Here is a 14,854-nt window from a genome sequence, read left to right as displayed (position 1 = left end):
CTATCTGATTCTATAAAAAATATTTGTTTCCTTACATTTTTTAAAACTTAAAATATTGTGTTGACTTAAACCTTTTTTACTGCATTTTACTTCTAGACGTCGTATCAATCATCCATTTTCCAAACAATCGTGCAAGAAACGTTTTCGGCAAGTATTATTGTCACCACGATTCAAGAAATTAGGCGGCAATCATTTTTGCCTACGAAATTCTTTTGAGCAGCAACCAAGGGCACTGCGGCAGTACCACATAGCTAGCATCAGTAAAATTAATCAATTAGCGAAACACAAAAAGAAGTTTACAACTACAATGATTTTTCTGTATCACTTAGCAAACCACCATAAAAACAAACAAAATTTGAAAAATATAACTGACACATGATGATCCAATGAATTTTTTAGATAATTTAAACATTTTTGATCACTTTTCGGTTTTTTAACCTGAACTGCCCTTCATGAAACAGTGGCAGAGGAGTATTGCACGGAAACTTTTAGTGAAACCCTAAGTCCCTGCCACATCAAACATATAGGACAAAACTAATCGCACTGTTTTTTTGCCCACCTATGAAGTAATTGGCGAAACTACATCTCTTTTATTTAGTCGCACCGCACTTTCATCGTGCAACGTTTGATGACAACATTCACGTTGGGAACAATGTCCCACTGAATAGCGGGCCAGGTTGTTGCCCACAATCCGTTTAAGTTGGCTCTGTAGCAAGCGTTGAACCACCAACCCCCACCTCCACTGTACAGCACTGAACATGAGTCGTCCGCCCTGCACAAATAAACAAACTGCTTTCTAGATTTGAATGTCCAATGCCGTGTAAAAAGTTTCTTGCTCAAGCAAACACTTTTTATAAGTCTTCACAAAACACAAGTTGCCTTGGCCTCGAGGACGTTAGTGTGTGTCCACAATAATACAGAGGGTATAGAAAAAAACATACAAATCTTCTGATTTTTACAAAATGCAAGCTTTTCACGCAAATTGAATTGGTCAATTTGAAAACGCTTTTGTGTGCTAATCAGTCGTGATAATGGTTTGGACAACTTGTAGACTTAGTACTGTTGTACGCTAGCCATGCGAGGATTAAAAACTGCCGAACACAATATGGTTACGCTAACAGCTAGGCCATAATGTTAACAGATGCATTGTTAGCCTACCAGTTATCGTTGTCCATATCATTGGTGCTAAACTCATATCCGTTCAAATCGTGACTTGACATAGAATCCCCACCAGTGGATGACGTCACATAACCACTGAAGTGTAACCGGTAGTTGTCGGTCTCCGGCCCGATCCAGAACAAACTGGAAAACAAAAACTTGATTGATTTAGTCTGGACATTTTGTTTGATTAGGTAAAAGACTTTTTTGACGTTTCGTCCTGTAGATGTAAATTTTACCCCAAAGAGAAAAAATATAACTACAGTAAACCGGATCTTCGCCTCACTCAGGTAAACTTGTGTACACAAATGATTTGTAATGTGGTTAAAGGCTTTAACTTTAAACCTAAATTGAAAGGGACAAACCTGTACTCCGCGTAGGTATATATTTCAGAGAAGTCCCACAGGTCAACAAATAAACGGCAAGTCATGTCTTCCGTTATTTCACGTATCTTATCCAAACCTGGAAAAGAATAAAAACTCACCAGGTTTATTACAAATACAAAAAAAAAGAAAAAAATTACAAACTAGTTTTCCTGATGCCTCAATACAAGTAAACGACAATTCAGGTGGACGTGGATACATGTATGAAGTTCACATTTCATCCTCCGCATTTATTAGCAAACATACTATTCAGCATTCAACTGGTTACTGCTTCTTTGAAGGAAGAAGTGGAAAAGATGCATGGTCTTAGAATTGTCCTATTGCTTTGTAAGCATTGAGATCTGGACATTGAGATCTTACATAACAATTTCTTTCATTTTTCAAAACTTATAAGTGGATATAAAACTAGGGCCACCAGGAATAATCGTTGATACTTTATCAAAATTAGGAAAAATAACTTATGTTAAAAACTAAATTCGAGCACAAACCGATCCAAAACTCTGTGTTTAAGCTGCCAAATCCGGCCTGATAGACTGTCCAAGGTCTACTAAACGAAACGCTTCCATCCTCTCGGTGTTGTATGACCTACAAACAGCAAATGTGATCAAAATAACTTTTGGTAACTATGTCGCATAAATCGTTATTTACACGCCAGCCATTCTCGCACAGAATTTGCTCCCCAGATTCGGTCGTTTGTAATCCATCTAGCTCTAAATCCCAACAATTATGGATTCCTGTAAAAAAATATACAGATTCTGTTTGTGTCAGAACCATTCTGCGACTAACAATTTACCTGGCGGTGTTGAAGTAGTTGTAGTCGGCATTGGTGTTGTTGTAGTCGGCATTGGTGTTGTTGTCGTCGGCATTGGTGTTGTTGTAGTTGGCATTGGTGTTGTTGTAGTTGGCATTGGTGTTGTTGTAGTTGACATTGGTGTTGTTGTAGTTGGCATTGGTGTTGTTGTCGTCGGCATTGGTGTTGTTGTAGTTGGCATTGGTGTTGTTGTCGTCGGCATCGGTGTTGTTGTAGTTGGCATTGGTGTTGTTGTCGTCGGCATCGGTGTTGTTGTAGTTGGCATTGGTGTTGTTGTAGTTGGCATTGGTGTTGTTGTAGTTGGCATTGGTGTTGTTGTCGTCGGCATTGGTGTTGTTGTAGTTGGCATTGGTGTTGTTGTCGTCGGCATTGGTGTTGTTGTAGTTGGCATTGGTGTTGTTGTCGTCGGCATCTGTGTTGTTGTAGTTGGCATTGGTGTTGTTGTCGTCGGCATCGGTGTTGTTGTAGTTGGTATTGGTGTTGTTGTAGTTGGCATTGGTGTTGTTGTCGTCGGCATTGGTGTTGTTGTCGTCGGCATTGGTGTTGTTGTAGTTGGCACTTGTGTTGTTGTCGTCGGCATTGGTGTTGTTGTCGTCGGCATTGGTGTTGTTGTAGTTGGCATTGGTGTTGTTGTCGTCGGCATTGGTGTTGTTGTCGTCGGCATCGGTGTTGTTGTAGTTGGCATTGGTGTTGTTGTCGTTGGCATTGGTGTTGTTGTCGTCGGCATTGGTGTTGTTGTAGTTGGCATTGGTGTTGTTGTCGTCGGCATTGGTGTTGTTGTAGTTGGCATTGGTGTTGTTGTCGTCGGCATTGGTGTTGTTGTCGTCGGCATTGCTGTTGTGGTTGTCGGCATTGCTGTTGTTGTAGTTGGTATTCCTGCGGTGATAAGTATAGCTGTAGTTGTAGCAAGTATTACTGTTGTGCAGGGTCAAATTTTACTTTTTAACTTAATAGGCACCACAAATAACACAATGAATAGTGAATTAGAAGGCGCCGATCTTCAAGCATACTAACTTTTCGGACAGCAAAACCGAACTTTGTAATCCAAACATTCCTGTGACATTGGGTGTGAGTTATTACATTCCAAACCAACTTCCAGGCTGAGGCGAACAACTTGCTGAGATTGGAGATAATCATCTCCGTTCAGAAGACGGGCATCGATTTCTAAACAAAAAAACTTCTAATAGTTGTCAACGAGCAAGACTTGTAAAGAATTTCGGGGTAAAAGATATAACAAAAATGGGTAAAAGATATAACAAATATATGATGGTATGTAAGGTGCATTTCCTGACATTATACAAAGCATGCGTTCATTATCCACTGCTTTAATAACAGAAATGTTTATGGATGCTTGGCACAAACAAAACCGAAAGAATATTACACCATTGCCTAAAGTTGTTATGCTTATCGTGTTTGAGGCGGACCAAACTTTCTTACCAGTTGGTGCATCGCATATTTCGTTTGGAAACTTAGTTCTAATTTGACTCAACAACTCATAATCTCCTCCGTTACTTGGGTCGTCTGTGTCGAAAAATATTGTCCAGTCCCCATCTTTACACCAACAAGGAGCTTAAAAACAAAATGACAGGACAGTAATTGGAAAAACACTGGTGGCAAAATGCGGGTGCCGGGACAAAGATTCTCTAAATCAAAGTTGTAAGCGGGCACGAAATTCGAGCCCAAACTCGAGAGTATAAGCCTGAAACCGGTGACCACATACCAGTTTGTATGTAGTTTAGATTTTCATGTGGCTGGACAACAAAACTTTTTCAAAGTTCACAAGTACCGGCGTGAGCAACATTGCCCACTCTGTTCCCGGGCACCAGTTTCTGAGCTGTATTTTTTGCGTGCGGGAATGTAAAATCGCATTGGAAGTGGCGGTCCCATTGTTTAGACCAGATTTAAACACAAATTTAACAAAATATGCAAACCCACTGATATTTTCTCAAACTGGGGTCCGCGGTCCTTTGGGGGTCCATATGAGAGTATTTTGCGGGGACCGCGAAAAGCTGGAAGTAATTCTATAATCTTATTTGGCGTCAGTTTGTGCAACTGAATAAGTGTAAATCAAAGTAGAATTGAGAATCGACTGTCTCCATTGCTAAACAATAGCCTTTATTGCATGCAAATAATAAAAATGCAATTGTTTGTGCACAATCGTAATGTTTTTGTCTTGAGAAAGTTTGAGAACTACTGCTGTAATCGTAATGCATAAATTATGCATCAACATGTACACCGCTAATCCTAAACAAACATCTTTGACTTACATTTTGGGCAACAGAATCTCACGGCATAATCCTCACATATTTGATTGTCGTTCTCGCACTTAAAACCCAATGTAGACGACACTTCCACAGTTTGACCGGCATCTCTGTAATCTAAGTGAGTTCCAACTATTTTCACATCGATTCCTGCAGGGTTCTCGCATATTTCTCCAGGATAGTTATCTTGTAGAAGTGAAATCGTCTCGAAATCTCCATCTAAGTCTGGATCGTCAAAATCGAAAAAGCGCGTCCATTCTCCACCACAAATTGGCGCCAAATGCTCGTCTAATGAAAACAAAAGAATGAAAGATTATTGAAGATTTTAACTACAAATTTGTTGCTGTTTGCTTAATTGTTTCTTTCACTTTTATTCTCGCGGGCAACACCTGGACGCTTACAATAAGTCAGCTGTCGAGGTGCCTGGTGTTGTTATTAACAGTCCGTCGGATCAGTTTTTATATGATATGTTAGACTTAGAGAAATAAACTCAGTTTTTAACCCATCGGGCTTTATCTGATTTCCTTATGAAATAGAACAATTTGATGTTAAAGCCAAGTAGTAGTCTATTGCGACGTCAAAAGGTATTTTTACAGTAATAAAACAAGGACAGGTCAAGGCATATGTATTTTGTTGTAACATTATTTCAGGAATGCACAACCTTCGTGAACATGTATAAAAAAATTATATGTACTGGCAGCCACGACGTAAATAAAACTCTTTTGCTAAATATTTTGATTTACAAACTGCCCCAAATCACCCGATCGAAATACATTTCGTGGACTGGAACCAGCCTAATAGCCATGCGTTAGACTTAATGTACGTCTATTGTGTGCAAACAATGCAAAAACACGCATCTGAAGCGTCACAATATATATCGTGACATCATAATCGACTAAGACTGCTCAGCTCAATCTATCCCGTAAATCTAAGTAAGCTAGAAATTATTCTGGACTTTTCAGGCGCCATTAGATGGTATATATATATGAAACGAACTTATTTATTTACATCATAAATATTGAAAAAAAGGAAACGCTGGGCGGCCGTTGGTGAAATGAGGATATGCGCTGCATATGTCGTCACAGAGAAAAGGTTGAGCACCCCTGCATTAGTTGATAAATTAGTAAAAAGACGGTAAAGAAACTCACCGAAACCATCAGGACAGCAGAACCTAACTTCGTAATCAAGGCAAAGTTCAAATATAGCTTGGCACACCAATCCACCAGCGGCCGTCAGATTAATTTGCATGAACTGTACGGGAAAGCTGGTGTAATGGGAATGAATGGAAACCACCCGAGCATCGGCAGCAAGCGGTGAATTACAAACTTCTTCAGGAAAGTTAAATCTGATTAATTCCAACGTCTCAAACTCGCCTGAGATGTTTGGTGTGTGTTGGTCAAAATATTTTGTCCACTTGCCATTGCATGGAGGGTCATCGGCAATAGACAAACCTATGTATGTATTTACATGTATATATGTATTGTGTTAATACATTTTAGGTACATAATCTACATGGTTTTGGTTATACAGAGAGGAAGTCAAATAAAGACCGAAGCACGAATGACGTGTAAAGGTGCCATTTTAGAAAGTAGTTTTTAGCAACTTTCATTCTTTCGGGAATCAAGAGTAACCACGCGATATACGACGTAGTGATTGATAAGTAGATGAAGTCAAAACGGAGTGAAAGGTCAAAACGTAAAAAAATTGTCGCAACTTTTGTTTGCAACAGCGACACAAAACGGTGTAAGGTCATACTGGAATCTTTTAGTTATTCGGATAAAAGCCTGAATCCTACTCTTAAAGCACTAGGCACTTCTGTACCGAGAGGGTAAACAGATAAACAAAAATATAAAACACAAGACACATGAACAGTAGCTACTAAGTTATTTTGAGTTACTGACCTGTCAAACATGCAAAAAACAACGACAACACAAAACTGGTCATTTTCCAGCTTTTCAATGAAGCTACATTGTACTTCTCACAGTCTTGTGCTTCGTTAGCATTAAATATTCTTGAGAGTGTCTAATAAAAACATAAGCAGTAAAATTCAGATATTCACCATAGATTCAGACTTGAAAAATAGCTTAAAATAAATATAAAATGATATAAAAATAGATTATCAACAAAACTGTCAGAGAGCTGGTACACAACAAGTATACACTGTTACAGGCATTTAACAATCGCTGTGCTTGTAGAAATTCCTAATATTCCAAAACAATCCAAAAACAAACAGTTCCTATTAGCCCGTTTGCAGCATTTATGATTTAACATGTCGTATGCACATATAGAGCCGTGTTACGCACTGCGCAATACCGAACCCATATTCAGCATTAGAACAATGCGACGTACGGAAGTGATTGATCACAGCCCAATCAAAGATGTTTTGTTTCACACAAGCATCTCTGCGGTTGTAAGTAACATGTTTTAACAAACTATTCGATTTTTGAAGCATCAAGAAATCTTTTTGTGAAATGATTTAAATATTTACGTTTACGTGAGAATACATAATAATTTTGATGTTACGAATAAACATACCATTGGGTAGTGGTTTGCTATTTTAAAATATTGTGCACGTTTTTAAAATTTCTCAAGTTGTGGAGAAACTTTACGCGCCAAAAACGCAATAAAGCGAACAAGTTGGTGAACCGTAGCGAAGCGCGCGCATTTCATGAATATTGTTTTTGCAATGAAAACTTTTCCACATAATGAAAGGAAATTTGTGGTGTTTTGGTACATATTACTGGTCTGTAAGTTTCAGTCTAGTAAAAATTCAAATTAGACCAACCTTAGTGCTGCCCGTTGATCATCCATTCCATATGCTTGGTAGATAATTGCAGTTCATGGTGCAATAAATATTATGTCTTCATATTGCGTAATTATTTGGCATAAACGCTACCATGATGGGCGATGGCTATCACCAATTGACATTTTGTTGGTTTTATTATAATTATATCTAAGAAAACAAAACAGGTAGCAGGAAAAGAAATGTTCGTTTATGTCATAAAGTATAACTAAATTCTCATAGAGTAGTAACTTACTTGATATGACATACATTTTAGTTTAGCGTTATTTGTTACTTACTAAAAGCAACACAAACCTATGTGAAATATTGTTTAAAGGCACCTACATGGTTTAGTGTATAAAATACAAATTAAGACAAGATGAAATACCAGCGATGTACATTGGTTCAAGTTGTTGATGGTGACAGAATTCTACTTGGGTTAAAAAAGAGGGGGTTTGGGGTTGGAAAGTGGAATGGATTTGGTGGAAAAGTTGAAAAGGGGGAATCTTTAGTGAAAGCTGCGATGAGAGAACTTCAAGAAGAATGTGGATTAATTGTAAATGAAGATGATGTTCGACAAATTGGAATGATTCTGTTTGACTTTGTTGGAGATGATTTCTTTATTGAAATGAACATTTTTAAAACCAAAAAATTTACTGGTGTTGTGCAGGAATCTGAAGAAATGAAACCAAAGTGGTTTCCTGTGTCAGAAATTCCTTTCAGTGAAATGTGGGCTGATGATATTGATTGGTATCCGATAATGTTGCGTGACGACATGTTTTATGGACACATGAAGTTCAAAGGTCATGAAACCATACTTAATGAGGATATTACTCTGGTGACATCCCTCAAAGAAATGTATTCTGTTCATGAAAAAACTTTGGAAGCTTATTCCATCAAACATATTGACCCTTAAATAGTATTTTTCTAATATTTGTGCGCATTTCGTTTTGGTTTGTAACAATTCTTTCATTTTAATCATGGACACTTCATTTTCTAACTTTTTGCAAGTGGTTTTTACTATTAAAATCAGCTGGGAAAACATGAATCAACGAAACGATGACAGAAAACAGACAGCAATAATGCACAACATATGGTACACATCTAAAAGCGTAGTGCATGAAATCAGGCGAAACTTTGCTAACATCTCTAATTGTCATATAAAATTGAGAACAGTTAATACCAATATAACTTTGCCTGGGTGCAAAACAAGTTTTAAATGTGAGGAACATTAACAATTTACAACACATTTGGTAGTAAAAGAGTGGGAAAATGGGAAGGGTAGTAAAAGAACAAATTATTTACACCAAGCATGATGCTTTGTAAAGCTTGGATGGTAATAGCATATGATATGGAAAAATTAAAATTTTGAAACTTTTTTTCAAATATCAGCCTCAGTAACCCCTTGTGCTCTAAGCTCTTCAATGACATTTGTGAAATAGCCAGGGTCTGGATAGCCATGAGCAGAATTAGAGTACATTGAAGTTTTGTGATGAATCTCATTCCAAGTAACACAATTATCCCATCCGTTTGTCACCGAACGGCCGATCGTGAATATTAGTTTTCGCTTCCATGCAACTTTCAATAGTTTCAATATCTAAAAAACATTTAGTCAGTTTAGAGAACCTGGACAAAATGTACAGTACTGAAATTCGCATAATAGTAAAATACTACTGTTGGGAAAATTAAAATGCAGGGCATGTACCAGCTACAAATTGATTGCATGTATTTTCACCTTCAACCAATCAACATGATTTTTTTCTTGACCAAAAACAAACTTGCTTTTTGATGCTCTGGTGTTTAAATTTGCGGTGTATAAAATTTGCTACATTTGGCTGAGATTCAAACTGAATATTTGGCAGTAACATACCACTTAACAAAATAAGTTGTTCATTTTCGGTACCATAAGTTGGGACACACAGGTATACAAAACACTTGCTTCTAATGCCCTCCTGTAGGGCAGGGGTCCGCAAATACTTTTTGGTGCAACCCTAATAAAATTGCTCTAAATTCTCGCGACCCAAGCATTTTGCAAAATTGCTCTAAATACTCGCGACCCAAGCATCAAGTCTGTGGAAAATACTATCAACTTAATATCAATTTTAAGACAATTTTTAAGATATTATGCTATTGTCAGTTGCTATTTTCACATAAAACCATAGCTAAACGAACATATTTTTAACAAATGAAAACTGTGGGCTCTGTGTTGAGAACACAGCTAATCAGAAAATGCATGCTTGTATAGGTGCGCTTAACTTTTTGCATTGTTACATAGACTGTATGTCACAGTTACGTAGTCATACGTAACAATGCAATAATGATTAAAAGGTTAAAAATGCCGAAATTCATTAATACTGTAGATGCGATGCTTATATTCATGGAAAATTTTGAAATATTTCGCGACCCAGACTGGAAGGTCTCGCGACCCAAATTTGGGTCGCGACCCACTATTTGTGGACCCCTGCTGTAGGGCAGCATAAAGATTATCTGTTTTAAAGGAAAACAGTACCAAGGTTTACACTTACAAACCTGTCTTGGTGTTGGCTGCGACTTTTCTTTTATTTACCAGTTTCTTACCTTTTGACCTTCTTTGTTATCAGGAAGATAAGCTTGTCTTGGAAAACCAATTGCCTGGTATGGTTTGCCTGGGTTTGGATGTTCTTGTGTTTGAACACCACTATGTATTGAATATGTAATCGAAATTGTCCGACACCTGAACCCTGTATAATTATTCAGAAGTCACACTTTTTAAGGTGTTTGAAGTCAAGATTGTTTGGCTCTAAATTTCAGCCAGTGGTGGGATTCAGCCGGTTCGCTCCCGTTCTGTAAAACCGTCTCACGAAATTTTATGATATTAGCGAACCGGTTAGCATAACTGGTTACTGTCAATGGATATTTTGTAACAGAACCGGCTGAAAAATGCGACTTTTGTAAAAAAAAAATGGCTGACAAAAAAATTGGAATCCCACCACTGGTTTCAGCCAATATTACTACAAAACCACATGGCAAAAAATCAAATTCTGGAAAGCAAACATATATTTCTCACAAGTTTGGGTAAGCCCTATTATTTTACATGTTACAGTAGGACTTTGAAAATAAAACTTTTAAATCTTAGTTTTGTTATTCTGTTTTTTCATGTTGTTTTTAAATTCCTGCAAGTTTTTTTCTTACAAACGATCCATTTCCAGGAAAGAGCTTTCCATTTTACCATTTTGGTAAAAAACAGCAAGAAATTGGGCTAACATACAGGTTGCTTTGAGTTGGAGTAATAATAATTTTTAAGAGTGGAGTTGGAGTTGAAATTGTATTACCCTACTCCACAACCCTAGTTATTATTACATTACAAATCTTTAAAATGACTTTCAGTACCTGGTAAGCTTGTGTGGATAATTCTGTCAGTCATTTGCCCAGGAGGTTGGATTCCTGTTTTCTCGCCATAAATCTTCTTGCAATAAGGACACATCAAACTTTTCTGCAAGGATGAATAAACAGAAATACACAAAAATATAATACAGACAATTATAGATATTTTGACATTACTTTTGTTTGCATACTAAACTGCCCAACCATAATATCAGTGGTTATAAGTTAAAATTTACTGTTAAACTGATTATTCACAGCAAGAAACCACTTCAGAACACATAGTTAAACATGACGTTTTATTGTAATGAGTCTTACTGGGTCAAATACCCTTTGCAGATACAAACTAAAAACTTACACTTTTGTCACTGTCGAAAGCTGCTTTTAAGCACAAAGCATGAAACTTGTGTTGACACTGCTTTAGTTCAAGGACATGGCAACAGTCTTCACCTGATAGTAAAAGGAATACAATTCATTTTCAACAAACAGATTAAATATTTGAAGGTTTTAATTTTTTGTTTTGGCAACTAACTGAAAACACAATACATATTCCACAATACTGGAAAGGTTGCTTTCCTATATATTGCCAATATATAAATATATGTATTTATGTATATATTCATACTTCATCCTATCCCATGACTATCGACATACACCATATGGCATACTTGCCACAGATATACATTTATTGCCTAATTTTAAGATGGTACCTATCGCATAGCATTTTATGACATCATAGCAGAAACGCAAAACTTTAGATACCTGTTTATGGGATTTTGACCATATCGTGGGAAAACAACCACATTGGGCAGAAAAAAAAACTTCTGAAAACAAATTGTGCCCCCTTTAGTGAAAGGGCCTCAAGTTAATAAACCAAAGTTGATTTCTGTCATTGCAATTGGCTAGCATATTTTGCAAACCTGGTGAGGCTGGGAATCCTGATTCATCCTGTAACGAACCCATACAGATGCAACAATCCTCTTTGGGCACATCAGGTAGAGCAATTGCAAATGATTTTAAGTCTTTGGGAACCGTAGTCGACTTTGTGTATTTGTATGTTGGTTCATTTAAAGTTGTTTCAGATTCGTCTTTCTCATCATCAGAAATGCTTGACTGCAAAAATGAAAATTTATAAAAAACGTTTTACAACTTAACTATGACAAAGATTAGCTAAAATCCATAGTAACACAGAAATTCCCAAGAAATAAACAAACAGCTTTGTCTTATTTTGTAATGAAAAACAGCTTTCAAAACAATATTTGAAACCAGAAAAACAGGATTTTTAAAAAACAACATATACTTGTATTCCTTTTTACTCCACAATGCTGATACTGTTGGTAAAACAAATAAAGTTTCCAATGCACATTGTTGATTTTACCTGAATGGCAGAGCCAAGCTTGGGATACGGGGATTTCAATTTATCTCTTTTTATCCCTCTCTGATTCTGAGTTTTGTTGTTAATCTATGCAATAAATTAAAGGTCATTAAAATGTAAAAGCCCTTTATGTAGCGTTCTTGAATTTGAAAATTAAAAAGTCAAACTAGAATGCAAATAAATTTATGTTTACATATAAATGTGTGGTGCTCAATTTCAATGCTTTTGATGTACCAAGCCTATTTTCAATAGCATGTTACTTCTTATATTATTTGTAATAAGCTTGAATTGTTTAAGCTGCAGACAGTGCACACTGTTTCGACCTATAAGGTCATCAGTGCAGCTGGTGACGAGAGATCGGCCGTATTGGCTAGTGTAGCCATCCAACGGCACTCCAGTTTGTGGTGAGCAACAGGGTACAACCCCATACATCACCCAGTCTGTTCGATGCCACAACTGGGAATACAGCACAAATGAAACTGGCTCACAGTGGCCAAGCAACTGCTTGGGAACCACAGTGAAGTCGGCTCAGTGTCACAGTATCAATGTAAAAGCATAGAGCCAATAAATGATAAGCTGCAGACAGTGCACACTGTTTCGACCTATAAGATAGCTACACTAACCGATACGGCCGATCTCTCGTCACCAGCTGCACTGATGACCTTATAGGTCGAAACAGTGTGCACTGTCTGCAGCTTATCATTTATTGGCTCTATGCTTTTACATTGAATTGTTTACTTTTGCAACTTGCACACTACATACAAAACTAGTAACAACGAAAAAAATTATCATTGCTTTCTTGGTTACCTGTAACTGTCTCTGAAAGTCGATTGTGTAATTCAGATCAATGCTTGCAAATTTGTTTGATAGATCAACAATAGACATGTCCTTGTTGTAGTTTTTCTCAATGAAATTAATCGCTTCAGCTGGATATGGTTTCCAATCTGGGGATCCACCTGCACTGCTGTCCCACATCCATAGAATTTGCTTGGCCAGAGCACAGTTGCTGGGCAGCTCTAGGCGGCGTATTGGACATGTTCTTCCTAAAAAAAATTACATGAAAATGAAAACACTGGATGTTTTGTTTCTTATGGAAGAAATGGTACCAGTTCTGTAGGGTACCATATGACAGGTATAAAAGTCTATACAAAACAAGTTGTCCAACCCATTGTTGCACAATGTAGTCTCATGTGAAAAACATATACCGTATTTTACGGACCATAAAGCGCACCCGATTATAAGGCGCACTGTCAATAAATTGCTTTGATTAGTTTCTTGTTCATACATAAGGCGCACCGGGCTATAGAACGCAAGGTATTTTAAGGAGTATGGGTTACCGTATAAAGCTTACTTGTTACATAATAAATGTAAGCAAGTCACAATAGTACAATGAGCAAAAGAAAAAATGAGCCTAGTGAATAGCACAGTTGCTAGTTGCTTTTACCGTAGTTTATTGTGTAAGACGGTGGTTTATTTATATAATAATAGTATCGGTACTGGTTTTGAGTGTAGGCAATAAAGCACTACTTGATCCATACATTAGGCGCACCGGCTTATAAGGCGCACGATCAATTTCATCCAGTTCAGTTCAAGTCATGTACAAATCAGACAATTTATGTGTTTTCGTTGTACCAGCTGCACTTTTTTGGGCACAAGACAGCTCCAATGCTTTACTGCATAACAACGGTTTGGACAACTTGTGTTTTATATGGACTTTGGGTAGGGGTTTGTAAATAATATTATAATTTGACTGAATTAACGTTTGGGGCTCATATTCTTACAAGTCGTATCATGCAGTGTTTAATATCTCTTCCCGAGGATATATACCACTTGAAACATCCAGAATTTTTAAGGATTTTAAACCTATATAGGTTTGTTTGCGTTGCAGTGTTCTATCTATGCATTAAAATTTGAAAAGTAAAATTTGCTTTAAAAGCTATATCAGAGTATAATATCTCCCATAAATCTTGTTGAAGTGGTGTTTAAATCGAATATTCTTAAAAGAGAATTAAATTTATGCAACATGTTTCTCATTGGGATAGCAGTAAGTAGACAGCATAACACTACTTTATACTTAATTTCGACAATGTAAAGCCAGTTTACCAGTGGCTCGATCAACTTCTTCAAGTTCTCGAAAATCAAATGCTCTGTTTTGAGTAAGTTTTGCAATCCGATTTAGTTTTGGATTTTTCTTGTATTTGGCATAAGCATCTTCAAGAATCCAGCAAAAGTCAGCGTCAAACATCTGCCAACTTGGATACAACTCATTCTGAACCTCCCAAACCACAATTTGACAATCTTTAGCAGAAACTAAACAACAAACATAAAAAGTTATCTAATAAAAAATAACGTCAAAATATTAGTTAAACATGACAAAATTAATACAGTAGAAATGTAAACTTATAAAAGGTCGTAAACTTACCCGGCATAATGCGATTTTAACGGGTAACACTAATTTACGGAATGATGAATGGTCGGAATGGTCGGAACGCTCACTAATTTACGGAATGGTCGGAATTGTCGGAATGGAATGAATAGGGCCAAAACTAATTTGATGAATGGTCGGAACGGAATGAACTGTCGGAATAGAATGAACTGTCGGAATGGAATGAATGACGCTGTAGGAGGCTAGGAGCAGAATGATCTGTCAGAATGAAATGAACGAAGCTGTATGAACAGAATGAACTGTCGGAATGAAATGAACGAAGCTGTATGAACAGAATG

General features: G+C 37.0%; 3 protein-coding genes across 3 annotated transcripts; 1 reads left to right on the top strand and 2 right to left on the bottom strand.

Moving 5' to 3' along the window:
• Window positions 1-339: 339 nt before the first annotated feature.
• Window positions 340-6,631, bottom strand: LOC145209257 (uncharacterized). The gene is made up of 11 exons (XM_080079523.1): window positions 6,515-6,631; window positions 5,762-6,064; window positions 4,620-4,901; window positions 3,790-3,921; window positions 3,367-3,516; window positions 2,335-3,228; window positions 2,190-2,275; window positions 2,030-2,126; window positions 1,524-1,620; window positions 1,159-1,302; window positions 340-772 (listed from the first exon to the last, which is right to left on the bottom strand). Exons 1-11 carry the CDS (start codon window positions 6,555-6,557, stop codon window positions 595-597), a joined length of 2,406 nt encoding a protein of 801 aa, XP_079935649.1. The 5' UTR covers window positions 6,558-6,631; the 3' UTR covers window positions 340-594.
• Window positions 6,632-7,702: 1,071 nt separating this feature from the next.
• Window positions 7,703-8,443, top strand: LOC145205717 (oxidized purine nucleoside triphosphate hydrolase-like). The gene has a single exon (XM_080078467.1). It carries the CDS (start codon window positions 7,775-7,777, stop codon window positions 8,309-8,311), a length of 537 nt encoding a protein of 178 aa, XP_079934593.1. The 5' UTR covers window positions 7,703-7,774; the 3' UTR covers window positions 8,312-8,443.
• Window positions 8,350-14,433, bottom strand: LOC145205708 (putative E3 ubiquitin-protein ligase DTX2). The gene is made up of 8 exons (XM_080078458.1): window positions 14,234-14,433; window positions 12,938-13,173; window positions 12,134-12,217; window positions 11,676-11,868; window positions 11,114-11,205; window positions 10,765-10,867; window positions 9,973-10,115; window positions 8,350-8,992 (listed from the first exon to the last, which is right to left on the bottom strand). Exons 1-8 carry the CDS (start codon window positions 14,373-14,375, stop codon window positions 8,777-8,779), a joined length of 1,209 nt encoding a protein of 402 aa, XP_079934584.1. The 5' UTR covers window positions 14,376-14,433; the 3' UTR covers window positions 8,350-8,776.
• Between the last annotated feature and the right edge of the window lie 421 nt (window positions 14,434-14,854).

The sequence above is a fragment of the Phallusia mammillata genome, chromosome 1 (genome assembly GCF_965637545.1).
Source record: "Phallusia mammillata chromosome 1, kaPhaMamm4.hap1.1, whole genome shotgun sequence".
In the NCBI taxonomy this organism is placed as follows: Eukaryota; Metazoa; Chordata; class Ascidiacea; order Phlebobranchia; family Ascidiidae; genus Phallusia; species Phallusia mammillata.
The sequence above is the reverse complement of the archived record's forward strand: the minus strand, read 5'-3'. Positions and strand labels throughout refer to the sequence as shown.